This window comes from Arabidopsis lyrata, assembly GCF_000004255.2.
Source record: "Arabidopsis lyrata subsp. lyrata unplaced genomic scaffold ARALYscaffold_7, whole genome shotgun sequence".
NCBI lineage: Eukaryota > Viridiplantae > Streptophyta > Magnoliopsida > Brassicales > Brassicaceae > Arabidopsis > Arabidopsis lyrata.
The window spans coordinates 3,148,386-3,167,351 of record NW_003302549.1 but is presented as its reverse complement, the minus strand read 5'-3'; the positions used below and the strand labels follow the sequence as shown (position 1 = coordinate 3,167,351).

The 18,966-nt window shown below is 34.9% G+C and overlaps 4 protein-coding genes and 1 pseudogene across 7 annotated transcripts; 3 read left to right on the top strand and 2 right to left on the bottom strand.

Moving 5' to 3' along the window:
* Positions 1 to 1,734: 1,734 nt before the first annotated feature.
* On the bottom strand, positions 1,735 to 4,730 carry LOC9305271 (LL-diaminopimelate aminotransferase, chloroplastic). The gene is made up of 10 exons (XM_002867117.2): positions 4,560 to 4,730; positions 4,234 to 4,310; positions 4,078 to 4,145; positions 3,759 to 3,875; positions 3,452 to 3,514; positions 3,135 to 3,239; positions 2,999 to 3,049; positions 2,579 to 2,899; positions 2,296 to 2,502; positions 1,735 to 2,195 (listed from the first exon to the last, which is right to left on the bottom strand). The coding sequence occupies exons 1-10, from the start codon at positions 4,640 to 4,642 to the stop codon at positions 1,902 to 1,904; spliced, it is 1,386 nt and encodes a 461-aa protein (XP_002867163.1). The 5' UTR covers positions 4,643 to 4,730; the 3' UTR covers positions 1,735 to 1,901.
* Positions 4,731 to 4,812: 82 nt separating this feature from the next.
* On the top strand, positions 4,813 to 6,358 carry LOC9303235. Of its 2 annotated transcripts, none has more exons than XM_002869153.2 (4): positions 4,813 to 4,908; positions 5,229 to 5,397; positions 5,564 to 5,843; positions 5,950 to 6,358. In XM_002869153.2, the coding sequence occupies exons 2-4, from the start codon at positions 5,229 to 5,231 to the stop codon at positions 6,236 to 6,238; spliced, it is 738 nt and encodes a 245-aa protein (XP_002869199.1). In that variant the 5' UTR covers positions 4,813 to 4,908; the 3' UTR covers positions 6,239 to 6,358. The 2 variants fall into 2 exon arrangements, with proteins under 2 accessions (XP_002869199.1, XP_020872691.1); XM_021017032.1 differs by lacking the exon at positions 4,813 to 4,908 and adding an exon at positions 4,921 to 5,096.
* A 107-nt stretch (positions 6,359 to 6,465) lies between these two features.
* Positions 6,466 to 9,556, bottom strand: LOC9305270 (DUF21 domain-containing protein At4g33700). Of its 3 annotated transcripts, none has more exons than XM_021017029.1 (11): positions 9,117 to 9,556; positions 8,514 to 8,590; positions 8,347 to 8,430; positions 8,101 to 8,214; positions 7,923 to 8,009; positions 7,697 to 7,836; positions 7,497 to 7,584; positions 7,310 to 7,383; positions 7,122 to 7,237; positions 6,771 to 7,042; positions 6,466 to 6,689 (listed from the first exon to the last, which is right to left on the bottom strand). In XM_021017029.1, exons 1-11 carry the CDS (start codon positions 9,292 to 9,294, stop codon positions 6,645 to 6,647), a joined length of 1,275 nt encoding a protein of 424 aa, XP_020872688.1. In that variant the 5' UTR covers positions 9,295 to 9,556; the 3' UTR covers positions 6,466 to 6,644. The 3 variants fall into 3 exon arrangements, with proteins under 3 accessions (XP_020872688.1, XP_020872689.1, XP_020872690.1); XM_021017030.1 differs by having other exon boundaries at positions 9,280 to 9,555; XM_021017031.1 differs by lacking the exon at positions 9,117 to 9,556 and adding an exon at positions 8,674 to 8,979.
* Positions 9,557 to 10,732: 1,176 nt separating this feature from the next.
* On the top strand, positions 10,733 to 16,001 carry LOC9305268 (annotated as a pseudogene).
* A 158-nt stretch (positions 16,002 to 16,159) lies between these two features.
* LOC9305266 (pathogenesis-related protein 1) lies at positions 16,160 to 16,865 on the top strand. Its single transcript, XM_002869149.2, has one exon. It carries the CDS (start codon positions 16,205 to 16,207, stop codon positions 16,703 to 16,705), a length of 501 nt encoding a protein of 166 aa, XP_002869195.1. The 5' UTR covers positions 16,160 to 16,204; the 3' UTR covers positions 16,706 to 16,865.
* Positions 16,866 to 18,966: the final 2,101 nt, after the last annotated feature.

Genomic DNA, 18,966 nt, shown 5'->3' with positions numbered 1-18,966 from the left:
ATAAATACCTTATAAATGCATTTTAAATACCTTTAAAAATCTTTAAAATATCTTGTAAAACCTTTGAAAAACCTTAAAAATCCTTTAAAATAACTTGTAAAACCTTTAAAAACACCTTATAAAACCTTATAAATACTTGGATCGAGTCTTCAAGTAGTAGTTACAATCTATAAGTACCTTATAAACCTAATAAAACTTTATAAAAATTTCAGATTTAAAAAGAAGCATTTTTGAAAATGGACATCTAAAAGGGGCATTTTTGAAAAGGGGGGTATTTTTAACAATTTCCCTTCATTTTTTTAACATCGATATTCGATAGGAAATATAATTTTATAGTATAAAATTCTAGGCTAATAAAATAGGTAATTTAAAATATATATATATATATATATATAAATGTAAGAAACTACTCATTCTGTTTCATATTAGTTGTAGTTTAAGGTTTTTACACACATATTAAGAAATCATAAAAATCTCATTTAATCTATCACTTTTATACTATAAAACATCATTAATTATAACCAATTCAACTAATTAAAAAATATATGATTAAATATAACTGGTTAAAAAGTATTAAATACATTTATTATTTGCATAGAAAATTGAAAACAACACTTATTTTGGAAAAAAAAAAATCTTTAAACTATATTTATCTATATATACATTTTTGAATGACTTTTAGCAAATAAATCCTGGAGTTGGACCTTATTTACGGATGAATGCCATTGGCATTAATTATTTAAATTTGAAAAATATTACTTAAAGATATTACCAATACGATTTCGAGAATCATAAATTCATATCTTCCTTAATTTTCTGAGTCATTAATGTGATAATCTTTAGGAAATATTTCTCTGTAAAAAAAAAAATCCACATTAATGAAGGCATTAAAATCGACACTAACAATTAAATTATTTAGATGTTCAATTATTTTAAGATTCTTGTATCTTATTTGATATTTTTTTTTTTAATATCTCATTCTTTAATTACTGCGTTTAGAATTTATTGGTTGTTACCTATTTTTTGGTGAAATTTATTGGTTGTTACTTAATAAGTAATTATGGTGCGTTTATTTTAGTTAATATCTAATTTAAAGGATTTGTTTTCTTTTATTATTAATAAATGAATAACATGTATAGAAATAAAAGATTTTTTTTTGCGACTCCATAATAAAAATATTAAACTCTTATTTTCTACATTTCTTACACATAATATCCTCTTATTCAATAACAAAAAATATATATTACATATTTTTAAAATATTTATAATATTTAAATTATATAAAAAATTTGTAATATTAATATTATTTCAACTCTATACAAATTTAATATATATGTATATATATCTTATGGGAACCATTTAAAAGAAATTTTTAAATTGACTTGAATTATATAGCTTTTAAATAAAAGTATTATTAAAAAGAAAAATAACTAAATAATGTTTAATTTCACGGGACGGGTAATATGATAGGACGGGTTTGGGTTGATATTTATAAAAGATCGTATACCACGGGTGAAATCCTAAAATTAACAATCAAAATAATCTATCAAACAAATTACATTTTGATTTTTTTAAGAAAATATAGCCCCGCGGTGTACCGCGGGTTAAAATCTAGTATATAAACAAAAGAAGTAATTAATTAAAATATCATGTAGAAAATGAGTCGGTTGTCACTTGTTTTGGATATTTTGTGCTCAACAAGCTGAAATTACGGGAATGCCCTTCTCAATCCAATTTGTTTTTTTGACGTCACTTTTTTATCGTTATTAAAATACTTGCCAACTGTTTGAAACATTGGTGTCTACAAATTCCAGAAAACAATGGAGACGACATTATTTTAACTCAAATCATGTCATAAAAGAGGGTGATGATGATGAGGAACGATTACAAAACAAGATTCTTCATTTGTAAAGCTGCTTGAATCTTCGACATGCCTCTAAGATGTTCTCTCTGTGACCAAAGGCACTGACACGGACGAACCCTTCACCACCTGGTCCAAACCCACTTCCTGGAGTTGTAACCACATGAGTCTTCTCCAGAATCTCAGCAAACACATCCCATGAGCTTTGGTTCGGGAAGTGAACCCATACGTAAGGCGCATTCTTTCCTCCATATACATCATACCCGAGAGATGTGAATGTGTCAATGATTATGTTTGTGTTTTCTTTATAGAATCCAATCACCTTGTGCATTGCCTGCAATGTTTAAAAAGACAACAAAAGAAATCATTTTGCATGTATGATGAACTAGTGGTAAACTGGTTAGGTTTTGAGATCTCTATTTAGCTAAGCTAACCTCAAGTCCTTCAGGTGAAAGGCAAGCAAGAGCACCAGCTTGTGAGAGATTAGATGCACCATTGAAACAAGTGCAGATAATCCGATTGAAGTCTTTGGCAACAGGGAAACCGTCTGAATAGAGTAGCTGTTTCGGGATGACAGTCCAACCAAGTCGAACTCCAGTGAAACCAGCATATTTGCTGAACGAAGCTGTCTCCATAGCGACCTGTAAGCAGTTGTGCCCATGAAGAAAGTTGTTGAAAAATGAACCTTTTAACGTTAATAATCAATCACACTCTTACCTCCTCTGCTCCAGGGATTTCGAAGATGGATCGTGGGTTATCATTAGACATGTACATTGCATAGGCGGAATCATACACTATTATAGAACCGTTCTTCTTTGCAAACTCAACTAACTGCTTTAGTTGCTCTCTCGTGGCAGCAGCACCCGTAGGGTTATTAGGGGAACAGAAGAAAATTATATCTGTCCTGCCAACAGTGGACAAGTCGGGAAAGAAGCCATTCTCTGGAGTGCATCTCATGTACTCGATGTTTCCATACTTTTGCACATCAGTGTTAAATTGCCCAGTCTGACCCATAATAACACTGGAGTCGACATAAGCCTGTATAATCCAAAAACCGAGACAGCATAGTTCCAAGTTAAAATGAAGCAAAAGCAGAGAAGACTACAACTGCAATTTGGTTTCTGTCTGGCCAATTACCGGATATGAAGGATCCTGAACAGCAATTGTAACATTGGAACCAAACATAACCTGCAAAAAGTGGAATCAAGAGAGAACTGTTCAGATTTCTTAATCTTGTATCAAGTACAGATGAATAGTCAGCAATAAAACAAACCTGGAGACGTGAGATATCACATTTAGCTCCATCAGAAACAAAAACGTCATCATCCCCTATGCCAAGGCCACTGTAGAATGTGTTCGCAATAGCAGCTCTCAGTGGCTATTCACATAAGTGAAATCAAGGTTAGTTTGGATAAAAACTTAACAGATTAAGTTTTAAGATTTTCCATATAAGAAACAGGTTTAAATCCATCTTCTCTTGAATTTAGCGGCAGTTCAAGACTGTCGATAATAAAACTAAAGTGACGTGCAAAGGCACATACTAAAGAAATGATAACAACGCATTAAGGTAGAAATGAAGCGTGCACTGACCTTTGCACCTTGTTCAGCACCATAACCACTATATCCCTCTATTGTTGACAACTCATGAGCTTTCTGTCCGAGTAAAAAAACATGATTAATCTCTGGAAATTACATGCCTGCATGAATAGTATAGTAAACAAAAAAACTATGCTACCAGAATAATTTTCATTGTTTGATTACAGCCAAAACAGAAAATATAGTATACATTATTGTCAAAATGAACCAAATTATACATGCTAGGAAAGTGTTAGTAAAATATGCTTGAGCCCAGAGAAGGGCAAAGAGCACATGAAGCCAAGTTAAGATAAGGAGGTACCTTTGCCATAGCAGAAGTGATCACTTCAGGAATTGGCTCGGTTGTGTCGCCTATTCCAAGACTTATAACTTGTGCATCTGGATATTTCAACAAGTGTGCAGACCTTCGTCTTGCAATCTGGGGATCCACACAACAAAAAGAGAGGAGCATCATATACAGAATCAATGAGGATATATTATCTTATTACACAGGTCATCCAATGGGTATGGCTTATCAATACTTATGCTTGATGGATTAAAAGTTATGAATGAATAAAGGCCACTCCTTTAGGTATTTCAAATCTTAAATAGTAGTACCAAGAGAGTAACAGGTAACAAACCTCCGGGAATAGGTATCCAGCCTGAAGTTTGGACATGTTTGAATTCCGTGACACCTTCGTCTTGTACTCTACATACATATTGTGAGAAAGAGATAAACAGCTAAAAAGACGATAAAAATCATTAAACAAACTCTTAACTATCTTCCTAATCATTACCAATCTTCTCTTGCGGCGTTGCAACGCATTTGCAAGTATTGACCCGTTTTGCCATAGGTAAGCAAGCATTTCGAGTTCTGAAGCCAAAAAGAAAAGCAAACCAATAATAAAAATGAATCAATGATCACAAGCAAATGCACTGTTCTCTGGCCAAACATCGACTTAAAAATCATTTTCTTCACTCTTCCAATTTAGCAAAACCAAAGGATTGAAATTCAAAAGATAAGCAACAAAACATATTTTTTAGAAATAGATTCCAATTCATATTCATCCACTCTAGATTTTATCAGCAGCAATCAGAGAGTAAAGAAAACCAAACGACGCACCTGAGATTGAAATTTGAAGGGCCTAGGAAAGTAGATGAGGAAGAAGAGATCATCGAAGAAACTAACTGATGGGTTGACGACATTTTTCCGCTTCGTACAATGATTTGTCAGAGAAAATCAAGAAACGTGTTTTGGGATTTAACAATGTGAGTGAGACTGATAAAACCTAGGGTTCTTCTTCGGTTTGGTCCGAGAGGAAATTAACCCGGTTTGTTCCGGTTCGGTTTACTAGAAAATATTGGTAATTTCCAATTCAGTTCAATTTATTTATTTCTGGACAATGATTTTGCTGTGCGCCTGCGAATCCGTGAAGCTGCTACTTTGATATCTGATTCAATTCGATTTCGTGGTAATCAATCTCTCCTTCGATCACAATTCTCGAGCAATTGGGTTCTCCAAAAATCCCTTTTTCGATTGTTGTGTTGTTCTTCTTCGTCTTCTTCGTTGATTTCGAGTCGAAAGAACGTAGCTTTAGTGGAAGTTTCTATGGTTGGGATTTGGGAGGCAATGATTTAGATAGCTCTATGATTCTCGAATGTATTTAGTTGTCGAATTAAGTTGATGCAAGCTTTATTAGATAATTCTATCGGTTCCTTCTTTTGATATTGATTTGATCACTTGACTTCGATTTGGAGATTTTGACGTCTTTATTTGTTTACATTGGAATAGATGGATCTGGAAACTGAAAATCGAATAGCTTCGATTCTTTTAAGAGAAGCAGCAGAATTGAGGAGACAAGCTGAGAAAGAAGGCGTCAGAGCATATCTTGAGAAGCCTAATGTAAGACATCGACCTAACTCTAGATTTCTCACGGCTACTGTGCTTGGTGTTCAGCAAGGTATAATCTTTTGTTGACAGACTTGGCTTCTATTCAACAATATCTAGTCTTTAGGCTTATATCTTAGTCCTTGCACCTTTTACTTTGTATTCTGATTCCAGTTGAGCATTATGATTCAAATTTGTTTAGTTCATCTCTTATTCGTTTCTTCTTTACGCTATTTCAGCAAACAAAGCTGTGGAAACCAATGAGATGTGGAGTCTTCGGAGTAAAGAGATTGAGTTTGATGAAAGGCTCAAAAGAAAATCAAGAGAAGAGAGCAGCAGTTGCCCAAGTGAGCAGAACAATAGGAGGGATTTTCTTAAGAGATGTACTTCAGTTGATGAGAATGTTACTACTACTAGTTTATCACCCTCATCAAGCCGGAGCAGAAACAAAAGATGGCAATCAGAAGATGATGATCAAGGCTTAGGAGATGTCGAGGTTAAGACTTTTCTCCAATCAAGGTATTTCCTTTATACTCAGACGCTGCCTGATGATTTCCTTTACATTAATGAAACGATTTGGGAATCGACTTTTGTTGATAAAACTTGTGATTCTGGTCTATGATAGGGTCAAGCGTGGCAGAGGCTCTGTTGGTGCTAGGATGGATGAACCATTACCCTGTCTTCCTGTGAAGGAACTGTCAAGAAATTCTGATACAGGAGATCGGAAGCTAGTGCTCCAGCCAGATCGATCACCTTTATTGAGACGTGGGACAGATTCTTCTTCTTCCGATGAGGAGGTTCACAAATGTGCTCATAGAAAGAGAAAGGAGCACAAGAAGAAACTTAGTAGTAAGAAACACAAGTCAAAAGAGAAGAAAAGGGATAGGAAGAAGAGAAAATATTGTAGGGACTAGATCTTCTTTTCCGGACAAAAAAAATTGCCTTTACACCGGCAGTGATGTTGTATCCATAAGATGATCATATTTCATTAATTCTAGTATTCTTAAAATGCTAATAATAATGCATAGTAAAAATGAGGTGCATAGTAGGTTAGAATCGGTATGGAGTCATCGTATATACGACAATTCTCAGTGCGGCCTAAGAGGGTTCGGATTTGGTAAAGATTTTTGAAGCAAGGAGAGAGTGAAATCTCTAAGAGACTACTGATATATAGAGAGAAAAACATCTTGAAACCATAGAAACGATGCTGTTCATGCCTATATTGATACACATTCGCCGGACAAGTGACAAAGTTTGAAAGTTGAAAACAAAGACTAAAGTTTTCGACATTCATAACCAGTTCAGTGGTCATGCACTGTGTTAGGAGTCTTCAAAATGGTGATCAGTTTCATCAAAGATCTCCTCCTGCAACCAAAAGGCAAACAATAATAAATAGTCCATGAAAAAAGAATCTTTGGTTTGATAAACTTATATAAGATTCCTTACCTGCAGAAGTTCTTCAATGACATCCTCCATTGTAATGATTCCGACTGCTTCTTCTTCCTCAGCAAGTTTAGGCAGCGGATCGCCATTCAATTGCAGGATGTCTCCATCATTGTCTTTTGACCACTTCTTGGTCTTTGACCCTCCTTTAAACGAATTTGCTCGATTCGGAAAACTCTTCCACTTTTGAAGCGATCTTTTTGTCCTTAACATTCTCTCCTGAGGAGTAGGAGTTCCCTCACTATCCATATCCACTCGGGCTTCCTTAACACTCCCTATTAGAAACCAAAGAAAAGATTCTCAAAACTTGTAACTCAGCAAGACAATGTTTTGTCGATTAATGAAACAGTTTACCATTTTTAGAAGGTAATGGGTAGATTTTGTCGCACTGTCTCACAACAACAGCCATGTGGCTGAGTCCTTTCTGGAATTCGTTCAATATGTCATATAAAGGCAAGATTTCTGGAACTCTAAAACAAAGCAAAAAATCAGCTTTTAAAGCACATTCAATGGGCTTAATTGCTTAGATTCGGAAATTTCACCTTGGAATCCTTCTTATTGTGACATTCTTGACAGGTATTTCTTCATCTGGGTTGATAGTCAATAAGTTCTTTACCTGAAGATAACAGATATGAATGGTTAGAAGTGGAAACAGACCACTAAAGAGGAAAATGACTTCACATAGAACCGAGTCAAATTGTGGAAGTAATGCATGAGACTGGGAGTTACCAGAACAAGGCCGATTATGTTAGTTGGCTGCTCATAGTATACTGGAACTCTGCTATGCCCTTTCTCAAGAATCAAGTTCATCAAGTCTCTATACCAAAGGAACAGAGAAATAAAATAAATAAAGATTAGCATGAGTGGAATAAAGACTCTAGGCAAGTGTGTTTCTGATCAGATAGGTCTAAAAGGAATCACAACACAACCTATCTAATTTGGCATTGATGTCAATAACAAAGATATCAGATATTGGTGTCATTGCATCTTTGACCATTTTCTCAGACAGTTCGAGAGCTCCTGCGATGATTGTCGTTTCATCATGAGTCAGCTCCCCACCTTTCCCAGCCTGAAAGAAACAAAATACTAAACAACATGACATAGATAGAAGGGATACTGAAACTTTTCAATCTTGAAGATGGGAGCAATGCATACCTCATTTCCATGAAAATCCACAAGTGTTTTCAGCTCAGCTCTTCGAAAAAGTGCAGCACGACGATGACCCAATAGAAAGTCCAGCAGCTGGATTATTCAAAAGAGCAAAAACATATTATAACAACGAGCATGATGGGTGGGGCAATGAGTCCTGGGGAGATCGGTATAGTGTTTTTACCTTGCTAATTGGCCATGCAACAGGTAAGCAGATAAAGACTAGGACACGGACAAACGGAGCCACTGTTGCACCAATCGCCAAACCATAGCGTGAACAAATTGACTGCGGTATAATCTGCAGTTGCAGTAAACCCAACCATCAATGTTACTATCCTGATTTACAGTCACATCTCAGATACAGGAAAGTGAGGGAAAATGTTCAGAGACTGTTTTCCTTATTGAATATTGCAGGAAAGGCTAATCTTACCTCACCAAAGAGAAGAATCAATGTAACTGAAATCAAAATGGCACCCCATGCCGTGACAAGGCCATCAAGAAAAATAGGGAGCGTCTGAGAAGATAAATCATTACTAACATCAAACAACATTCCCAAAACCTATAATCACAGAGGCTAATGTTAAGTTTTATAATTACCTCCATAGCAGCTGCGTTGCATATAAGTAAAGTGACAAGCAACAGATGCTGATTCTTCACCACTGGCAATATCTTTGCTGCAGAAAACAAAAACAACTCTGATCATCATTAACAAAGAGAGTCTAAAAAGACATGAATTAGACCAAAGCAGGCTGCTCACAACAACTGAATCATCGATGACATAACAGCTATTATGTCATCAAATTTGGAGGTTCTGGCTTAGAGAAGCAAAAACTGATAAAAGGGTAATCTAGTCTTGATTAGTAAAGTTAGAATAAGACCAAACTCTTCACCAGTATAAACTCACACGCAGCAATCGAATATTACAGAAACCAAACTCGACCTAATTTGAACAAAAGATCTAGAAAGTTAATCAAAACGGCGAATAGATGAACTAACTGAAAACCAAATTCGAATATGAACATCACAAAACAAAAGACCCTCGCAACATCTAACCAGACACGTGTAGGCCAATCAAAAACTGTCAATTTAGTGAAATAACAAAACTTTACTAAGCAAAATTGTCAAATGGTGAAATAACAAAACTTTAATAGGTGTAAGAGAATCGAATCAGCGAAAAAAGAGGGAACACAAAGATTTTACCAGCATATTTACGATGTTCGGGTGTACCCGATTTAGCGAGAACTTCAAGATCAACGAGACTCAGAGACATAAGACCCAATGTTAAGCCAGACATGAGTCCAGCGAACAAGACAAGAAACACAATCACAGCTATATGTATAAAGAAGTTTGGGCTGCAACATACATACTCCACCGCCATTCAAAATCGCCTCTTTAGGATAAAATCACAATCCCCAAAAGCTCAAGAAATCAGAAAACACACTAAACCCTAGCTCACTCGCAGACTTGACATCTTCTCCTTCTCCAAAAGTTGAAAACTTTCTTCAAAGTCAGGAAATGAACAGTCTCCGACTCAATTAGTAACGGCAAAGATCGGAAAATCAAGCACAAAGAGACTTTAAAAGTGAAGCCCAGAAAATATCTGATTATGGAGGTGATAAAACAAACAACAGAGGCTCGTGCGGTGGAGATCCACTGGTGGATATATAGGTCCTGGCAATTAGATATATAATGACAATAATACCCATGTAGTGAGAGCGACGTACGTGAGATGACAAAAGGTGTTTTCGTAATTTTCAAGGGTCGTGTCCTTTTATAATCTGGCTCTGCAACTAGCTGGGTTTTCCCGCTATGACGAGGATTTTGATCCGATCGCCACAACACTTTTTTTATGAAAAACAATTTGTAGATTTTTCTTAAATTTGACTAGATAAATTACCTTTTTCTTTTTGGAATGAATGGCTGATGTAGTTTTCAAATGCTTATTATTATCAAAAAGTTACATTACCAAATTTCTTTTTCCATATATTATGAAGAAGAGAAAGCTTTCATTATGAGCTACTCCCTCTGTTCCTAATAGTTTGATGTTTTGGAATTTTTTCTTGTTCCACAAAGTTTGATGTTTTGTAATAATATCATTATTACTTTTAATCTTAATCAATAGGAAGAGGAGAGAAGTAAAACAAAAATTATTAAACAAACAAACAAATAATTAAATAATACAAAATTTAGCTTTTTGTAAAACCCAAAACATCAAACTTACGGGAACAGGGAGTACTTGTTAGGTCGGCAAAATCCTTTTTAACTTATTGAGTAAAAGCATACTCGAGTACGTATACAATATTTCATTGGATTGAATGATATAATTACGTGGATTCCGATAGAAACGCATTTTTCTATGCCCAATAAAGAAGTCCAATGGAAAGCCCATAGAAGTCCATGTATAATTATGTCTCTTAGGTTATCGAGCAAGATCCTCTTCATCCGCTCACTTTTACCTCTACGAGATCGCCGTTGAAATTCAGTGTACCGATGTTTCACAATTGTCAGTATAATTAAGGAGTGCCCCCACATCCTCTGTAGCCGCCTTTGTGATTCGACAGATGCGCAACTGACTAGAATCATTGCTGAGATAGTTAAACTGTTGAAGGATACCTCCGATTCCGGTGTTAGAGATGCTTCTCGGGATATGATTAGCGTTTTGTCAAGGATTTCTTGCAAGGGAAACAATACTGGTGCAGCCTCGTCTTTGGTGGGTGTAAACGGTAACGAGCCATCCAGAGGCAGTTGTTGCCGCTACAAAGACAACAGACTTATCTTAATTATGAACAAACTCCAAGAGTTTTTTGGTAGCTCACATGACCGTATGGGTGACTTTAGAGGGCAAGGTAAGGGGTTTAGAGAGCCGGATTGTCGAAGACATGGGAAGAGATCTTTCGACTTCTGGATTTGGCAAATATATATAAGAGCTTTGCTAACTACCCTCCTACTGGAAAGTATAATGGCCGAGCTCCAGGAGACAGAGACTCACAACCTGATGTAGCTGTGAGGGAGACGATGTTGAATTCTGACATACCTTCACATGTTGCTTCCAGAAACGGACAAGGTGCGGTCAGAACAACATGAGAATGATGGTGCAGTCACTTTCAGTCTTACGTCAAATCGAATCAGTAGATTTTGACTTTTTGAGAAATGTAGATACACTAAGCTCTGACCATTTTAATTATTTACAGATAGACTAGAACGTCGTAGTTGTTGGGTCTACTGGTTAATGGTTAAGAAATTAACTCAGCCATTTTGAATTGCTTTTCTCCAATGATACGTGTACTCTCAAATTCATCAGGGTAGCTACCAAAAAATAAAAGCAGAACATCAATCAGAATATGCAAGAAGATAGAATTGGACACATAGAAAGAGCCATGGGAGATGAATAAAAACAAAGGGCAGAAACTCGTCGATGTACGAACCTCATATAGCAAGGCAATATACTCACTCCAAGCTGGTGACATCAATTCTGCTTACGCAGAAGTTTTTGGCTTGGGTAACCTGATGTTGATCATCTTTCTGATGCAGCACACAGGACCCATTATTAGTCATATGTCTAATGAGATTGCAAATGAAGCTCTAAACTTCATCTGTACGCTGCTGCCGGATTACGATTTCTACGGCATCTGCGTTTCTTGGATTCAACAGGTACATCTTTTACTATTTCTAAATGATGTTTCGTCTTAACCCCTTTCCCTCTCCCTTTGCAGCTGGTAGAAGTACTGCTTTTAAAAGGTGGTTCAGAGATGTTTGAAGTTCCAATATAATGGAGTTGAGGTACAATTTCTTGTACAACTTTCAAAGGGCATGTCCGAGTCCGACGATGGATCCACCGGACCAGCTCGTGGTGCAGTTGGCAAGTGCTTGGGATATCGAGGTGATTTCACGTGAGCTTGGGAGTGATTTTTTCCTTTTTTTTTTCTTTCTTCCATTAAGAGTTTTCTTAAGCATGTGTAAGCTACGATTTTGTTGATTTTGTAGATACTATCCAAGATATTATTATTCGTAATAAACTATCAAATACAAATTCATAGAAGAAATTCTAAGTCTATCACAGGAGAAGCAAGCTACAAAACGAATACAAAAACAGTGACAAAACTACATAAAAGAAATATTGATGTCTGAATATTTAAGTAATCTTCTCTTTAAACAAAACAGTGACGTGGAAGCCCCCTTGGCCCACTGGTTGATTAATGCTTCTACACCAAGAGGTTTAGGGTTCGAGTCCCAAATATTGCGATTTATTAACAAATTTGCAGATTAATGGAGGCAAGTGTGCAGGACATCTCCAGCGATGTACAATTATAGCCGTTCGCCAGGATTCTACGCAGAGAAGGAAGTGTCGACCTGACAAAACTAGATAATTTGTCTACCCCTGATGAAAATACTATATGCTTGTTTTCTTATTGTATAGACATTCGACCTTACTCATTGATGTCTCTATTCGAGTAATCTAAACTACAGGGGGTGTATTGGATCAAGAACTTTGGAAGATTTGGTGGAATTTGAATATTTTAGAGTTTTGAGTGATTTGGGAGAGTTTTAAGGAAATTTATAGGTTGATTTGTTAGATTTTTATTTTGAAAAGAAAAAATAACAAGTGATTTTAGTGAAATTCCGGGTGACTTTGAGATGTTTTTTTGAACAGAAAAAGAGAAATCTGGGTTTTAGCTATTCTGCACATGGACGATTAATTAAGCTGCAAAAATATTTTTCAAACAAGAATATTCAGAAGAGGTCATACAATCTTTTAAATAAGAGGTATTATTTTTAATCCCTTCTTCATAATGATTACTCTGATTGTAGTTTTGACTAAAGATAGTTGACATCATCATAATCCGAGAAAGGATGTGATAACTATGATCCAAGTTCTACGATTAAAAAAAATCTATTGCCCATGACTTGGACTTTCTCAAGGGAAAACCTGTAAGATTGGATGAAGAACTGTTAAACTTCTCGGCTATCAAGTAGTCTCCTAATGCACGTTTGATTTCTTGAGGTTGATCAATTAGCAAATCGTACAAAAGGCCCAAGTCATCATATGTATTTATCAGCTGAGAATTCTTAAGCTAAACAATTACTTCAGTCACAGCCCTATCAAAGAGATGACAATACTATATACATTCATATACTATGTTTAAGAAAAAATGAATCCTTCAAAGTTCCACCTCAATAGGTGGTATTTTCCCAGTCCTCTTTTTCAACTAAAAAAGTAAAACAAGTCTCCTAAAATCACTTCTAGTAAATTTTTTAAAAAGAATTGTTATGTTTTGAATAACAGTGGATTTGGTATGATATTTACAAATTGTTAATTGAATAACAAGAGATTGTGAATTATTTTAAGTGATTTTACATAAATTCTAACTTCAATAACATAGGATTTGATACCAAATTTAAAAATCAACAGTTGAATAACATGGGATTTTAATAAAAAAACAAAATCATCTAAAATTCTTCATCCAATACACACACCCCCCCTACGACAAATGGTTGATCCATAAAAAATAAGAAGATAAGTAATTCTTAATCAGTTCACATTGATAAGAACCCGTTTTCAAGATAAGTAATCAGTTCACATTGATAAGCATCATCGCCATACATTCACCTGACCTAGTAAAAGTCATAGTAATTAACTAGCATAAGACATAGTAATTATCTAGAGGATAAAATATACAACATTGAACGGGAGTATCGCTAACAAAGGTGCTTTCCACATTGCTCAAAGTGTGACACGGGAGGATCGACGACAATCATACGTAGCTACCAGCTACCCTTTTTGGTTACATGATTTATTTAGTGAAGAGATGTATACTACTTGATTGTAGTACCTTTTGTATTCTCTTCCATGTAGGTGATTGTCATGGATCCCCGTCTTTTTGGGTAATGTTGTATTCTGAAACTTCTAAGTTATTAATATATTGAATCATTCAGTCGAAAAAAAAAAAAAAAGAACGGGAGTATATTCTAATGTTTCCATATTTTGTGCTTCAAAGTTTCTCCTTAATAATAATAAAATAAAAGCATACAAACGTATATGGAAAGATATGAAGAAATAGTCTTGGATTTTTAATACTGTAATAATTGTTTTAGTCAAATGACTCAAATCCTTGTTTTAGTATTTATTTACGAAGTGACATTGTTAAGGCTCTCTGACCCCTTCGCCTAATTGACTTGGTAAAACAGATTAGAGCAACTCCAATGATGTTTCTAGAGGGTTTCTTAACCGTAGAATCCTTAAAAAAAAGCCAAAAAATAATTCAAAACTGATAATTAATCTAAGGAACGTACCTTAAATAAGAGTTTTTAGAGGTTGTAAGAGTCCATACGTGTCACTGTCTTATTGGGTTAAAATGTGAGAAAACAATTTTTTTTCTTTCCATGTTTGTTTCGAAGCTCGACTCTCTCTTCTCTCTTGTTTCATCCGATGGCGAAAGCAGATGAGATATGTCTCGATCATCATCATCCAAAGATCGGAAGAGAAAAGCCAAGCAACTCGTCTCTCATCCGCTGTGATCATCATCTCAACCGACGGTGCTCACCATCTTATTGATTGTAGAAATTGATTGCAATCTATATCCCGTCCTTTAATCATCTATTGATTGTAGAAATTGATTGGTTTCTTATGCTAATTGGTCTCTCACTTATATCTCTCATAGATTAAATCATTGACCAGTATTTCGTATGATTGAAATTGAAAGTCTGCACATTGATTTTAGGGGTTTTGTTTGATTTGATGATTTATATGGTGGAAAAAGAGAAGACTTTTTAATGGATGAGAAAATAGAGAGACTGATATTGGTTTTACTTTACTTTTGATGTAGCTGTTGATCTTATGTCTTCTAAAGTATGTGGCATTGGACTATTGAACATCAAAGCACAACATTTGTTTTACCCTTTTGAGAGAGATAAATTCAGATGTCGTTATGATATTTTGCAGCAATATCTCTCTTTTTTCTTTTCAAAGTAGAGCAATTTACTAATTCCATTGTATATCGTATTCACAGGTAGAGTATAAAGAAAACATAATGGGTCAAACACGATATGTTTTTGTTTACTAATTCCATTGTTTACTGTTCTGAATCGCGTTGTGTTTCGGATTGCAATATGTTTTTGTTTGTCCAGGTGAATGAGACTTATGATTGCTGGTACACATTAGGGATCCCAAAGATAAAGCTTTATCGGAATAGCTTTTTCGGTTGCCAAGCAAATGATCTTTCTTTCACAGACATTGTTAAGCAATACTCTAATGTGTAAGTTCTTATCTTTTCTCTCATTTTATACATTTTTCATCATAACTAAGCACATACATACTACAGGAGAATCATGTAGAAAAATCATAATAGCCATGATAATTAGTAATAGCACAACGATTGTGGTGTTTGTTTAGTTTGTCAATCATGTCTTGTCTGGGCGCTGTTATTCACCGAATTGATCCTCTTTCATTGGTTCTTTTTTCTCCAGAATCTCTTAACTTTTACAGTCATGGCTTAATGGAGAAGCAACACCAAAGTACTGGAAAGATGATGTGATCGCTGGCATTGTCTCTGGCTTCGCAACTTCCATAATCACAGTCTTCATCGTACGGATCTTACGACATGTAAAATCTTGGTTCCCTCGAGCTTGTTGTTCAGTAAAGAGCCAGTTTTCTAAGGTGAATCTCTTGGTACAAGTGAAGCGGTGCATGCTTGCTTCTTGTTTATTTCTCGGTTCTCGGATGAATGGCGATACAATACTTGATGGATTAGAAGAAGCTACATTGTTTGGTTCCTAGGTTTCATCTTCTTGATCAGCTTGCTTCTGTGTCGTCAGTGTCCTGTTAGCTAAGTAGATACTTTTGATGGATTAGAAGAAGCTACATTGTTTGGTTCCTAGGTTTCATCTTCTTGATCAGCTTGCTTCTGTGTCTTCAGTGTCCTGAAGATGAGAAAGAACAAATTTTTTTTTTTTTTTTTTAAGAAATCCACTTAAGGACTCTACCATTGGACAAATAAAATTTTAAGGATTTATCACAAACTCTTAACTTTAAAATTGTCATAATATATAATTAAAATATGTTTAAAAATCCTTTTAAGGATTCAACCATTGTTGTTGCTCTTAAAAATAATAATACAATTACTACAAGTCGTGCCTTCGTTGGTAAAAATTCAAAAATATCTCGCAAGTGTTATTATTAGTTATTACTCGTCTAGAAAATAACTCCAAAGTAAACTCTATATAAATCCTCGTTTCTAACCCATAACACACACAACACTTAAAAAAGCTCAAAGACAACTAAGATTAAAAAAATGAAGATGTTTAACTCTCCTCAAACCCTAGTACTATTGGCGTTAGCTCTTGTCCTAGCTTTTGCAGTTCCACTGAAAGCCCAAGACGGGCCAAAAGACTACCTCGCTGTACACAACCGTGCTCGAGACCACGTTGGTGTGCCTCATATAAAATGGCATGCGGGGGCGGCGCGATACGCCTGGAACTATGCTCAAATAAGAAAGCGGGACTGTCGTCTCAAACACTCAAACTCACGCGGGCGGTACGGTGAAAACTTGGCATGGAGCAGTGGTGATATGTCCGGAGCTGCCGCAGTGAGATTGTGGGTCAAAGAGAAGTCTGACTACTTCCACAAATCGAACACATGTCGTGCTGGAAAACAATGTGGTCATTATACTCAGGTTGTGTGGAAAAACTCGGAGTGGGTTGGGTGTGCCAAAGTCAAGTGTGACAATGGTGGAACCTTTGTGACTTGCAACTATTTTCCTCCTGGTAATATTAGGGGCCGTTGGCCTTACTAAGTGTATGTGTACGCTGACGAATAAAACTTGTCCACAGTGTGTGTTTCTATAATTTCAATAAATGAATATCACCATCTATCTGGATGTGGTGGTCCCTTTGTATGTTTATGGTTTGTATAATATCTTGTGATGGAGTAATACATTTTTCGTGTGCTTAAAATTGTAATTAATAATAATGTGAGTTATTACTATTTCCCTTATTATGGGATAGTGGGCTAGCTTAGATCCTATATACCATGGGGGTTTTAACTTAATTTTCAACGAGTCTCATGCCATTCAGATTAAATTTTCAGATAGAGTGGATGAAACACCGGATATATTTGTAAACCATCAACAATAGCTAACTATGATTGAAACAGCGAATAAGAAGGCACGAACCGTGATCTCTTATTTACATGATGAATTTTAACCACTAGACCAACATAAATTGTTTTTTCATACCACCAGGTTTAGGGGTTCAATCATAGTCTTCTTGTAGTATATGTTATTACGTTAACTTTATGATCAGAGATGGCTAAAATTCAGAAACATTTGAAAAGTATATCTTTGATATATATATATATATATATATATATATATATATATATATTTTAACTCGTGACGAATTTGTGTCAAAGTGATCTTCGCATATGTGATGAAGAAAATTATATTTTTGGTTCAAGTGGTGTTTGAAATGTCAGAAATTGGCATTCAAAACAATCCCAACCCAGTTTGTATCATAAGAGCATCTTCAACGAAGGTTTCTCAAAGAATGTCTAAAGAATTAAAAAAAATATATAATTAAAAGTAATAGAGAGAATGAGACACAGTGTCTCATTTGAGAAACTTTGAGACACTATGTCTAACACTTGGCATCATTTGATTGGTTAAAGTTTTTTTTATTAATTAAAATTTAAATAAATAATTTAGTTATTACAAAATCATTAAATTATTATATTTGAGAAACTTTTATAGTTTTCCCCGTTGGATGCTCTAACAAAAGAAAAAAACAAATAGTGAAACGAGAAAGCTAGCAGATATTTTGCGTGTTGAAACATATGAGATATAATGATATATTGATGCAGACACAGAGAATAGCAGCAATAAACTATTAAGCATGAATAGTTAAAGAGAATTGAGATTCGAAACTTATCTTCAATTTGAGCTACTTTATTTCCAAATGACATCCAATAAACGACAGTTCCTTCTGTTGAGATTATGGAGTACCGTTTTAGAGAATTTGAAAGTTTCTGCGTCTAGTCAACAACGTACACAAGTACCACAACGTGTAAATGTCTGCGTTATTTATTTCTACATTCGAAAAATACTCCATATTGTAAATAATTAATGGAAACTATATATAAATTATATATAGAAGTGAAACCTAAAATATTATAACTATATTTTAAAAATTAAATACGCATGATATCAAGTATCGAATCTCTAAGTCCTTCAACTAACGAAAACTATATAATAGTAGATTGTTTGAATCACTCTGTTGATAATATATAGCCATCTTGCAAAAAGAAAGACAAAAGTTAATATAAACGGCCATCATCACAAATTCGATTAAAACAAAAATATTTCGTGGTGGCTATATATATATTATCTAGATTGTTTAGCCATCCTAGGTCGAAAATAAACAAAAGTCAGCGATGTGAAACTCCAACTACTCTGCATCTTATGGAAAAGTTTCCTCGTTTCTCTTTAAGCCAAGTATATATAAATTAAAAATCGAATGATCGACATATGATATGATATCGTTTTTACGTATGTCATCGATTTTTTTTACCTCCTTCCTAACTTATTAGTCTCGCCTTCTATCCACACATAGTTATCTCACCATTAACATTTTAAACATAAAAATATACCATCGACAACAATTAGACGGATCATAAGTTATATGGATGATGATGATCCAATCCATGATAAACACGTACGAACATGGTAATATCTACAACTACTACGTACATATGTCAGGATCTCCAAAAACTCTATCTATAATCTGAATTATTCTTTACTAATTAAGTTGCATACATAACCGATATGAGAATGCAATTCATCATATATCAGAATTTCACTAGTCATGCAAGTCAAATAATATGGCGTGTAGCTAAGAAATAATTACACTTAATCAAATGGCCTACTATATTAGACTAAAGACGCATACGTTTCTACTCCCTTTGTTTCTAGAGATTTCACATTTCTTAAGAAACAATAATTGTTTAATTATTTACTTTTATTAAATATTTTTTAATAACTATGAATCAATAGTAATCTGA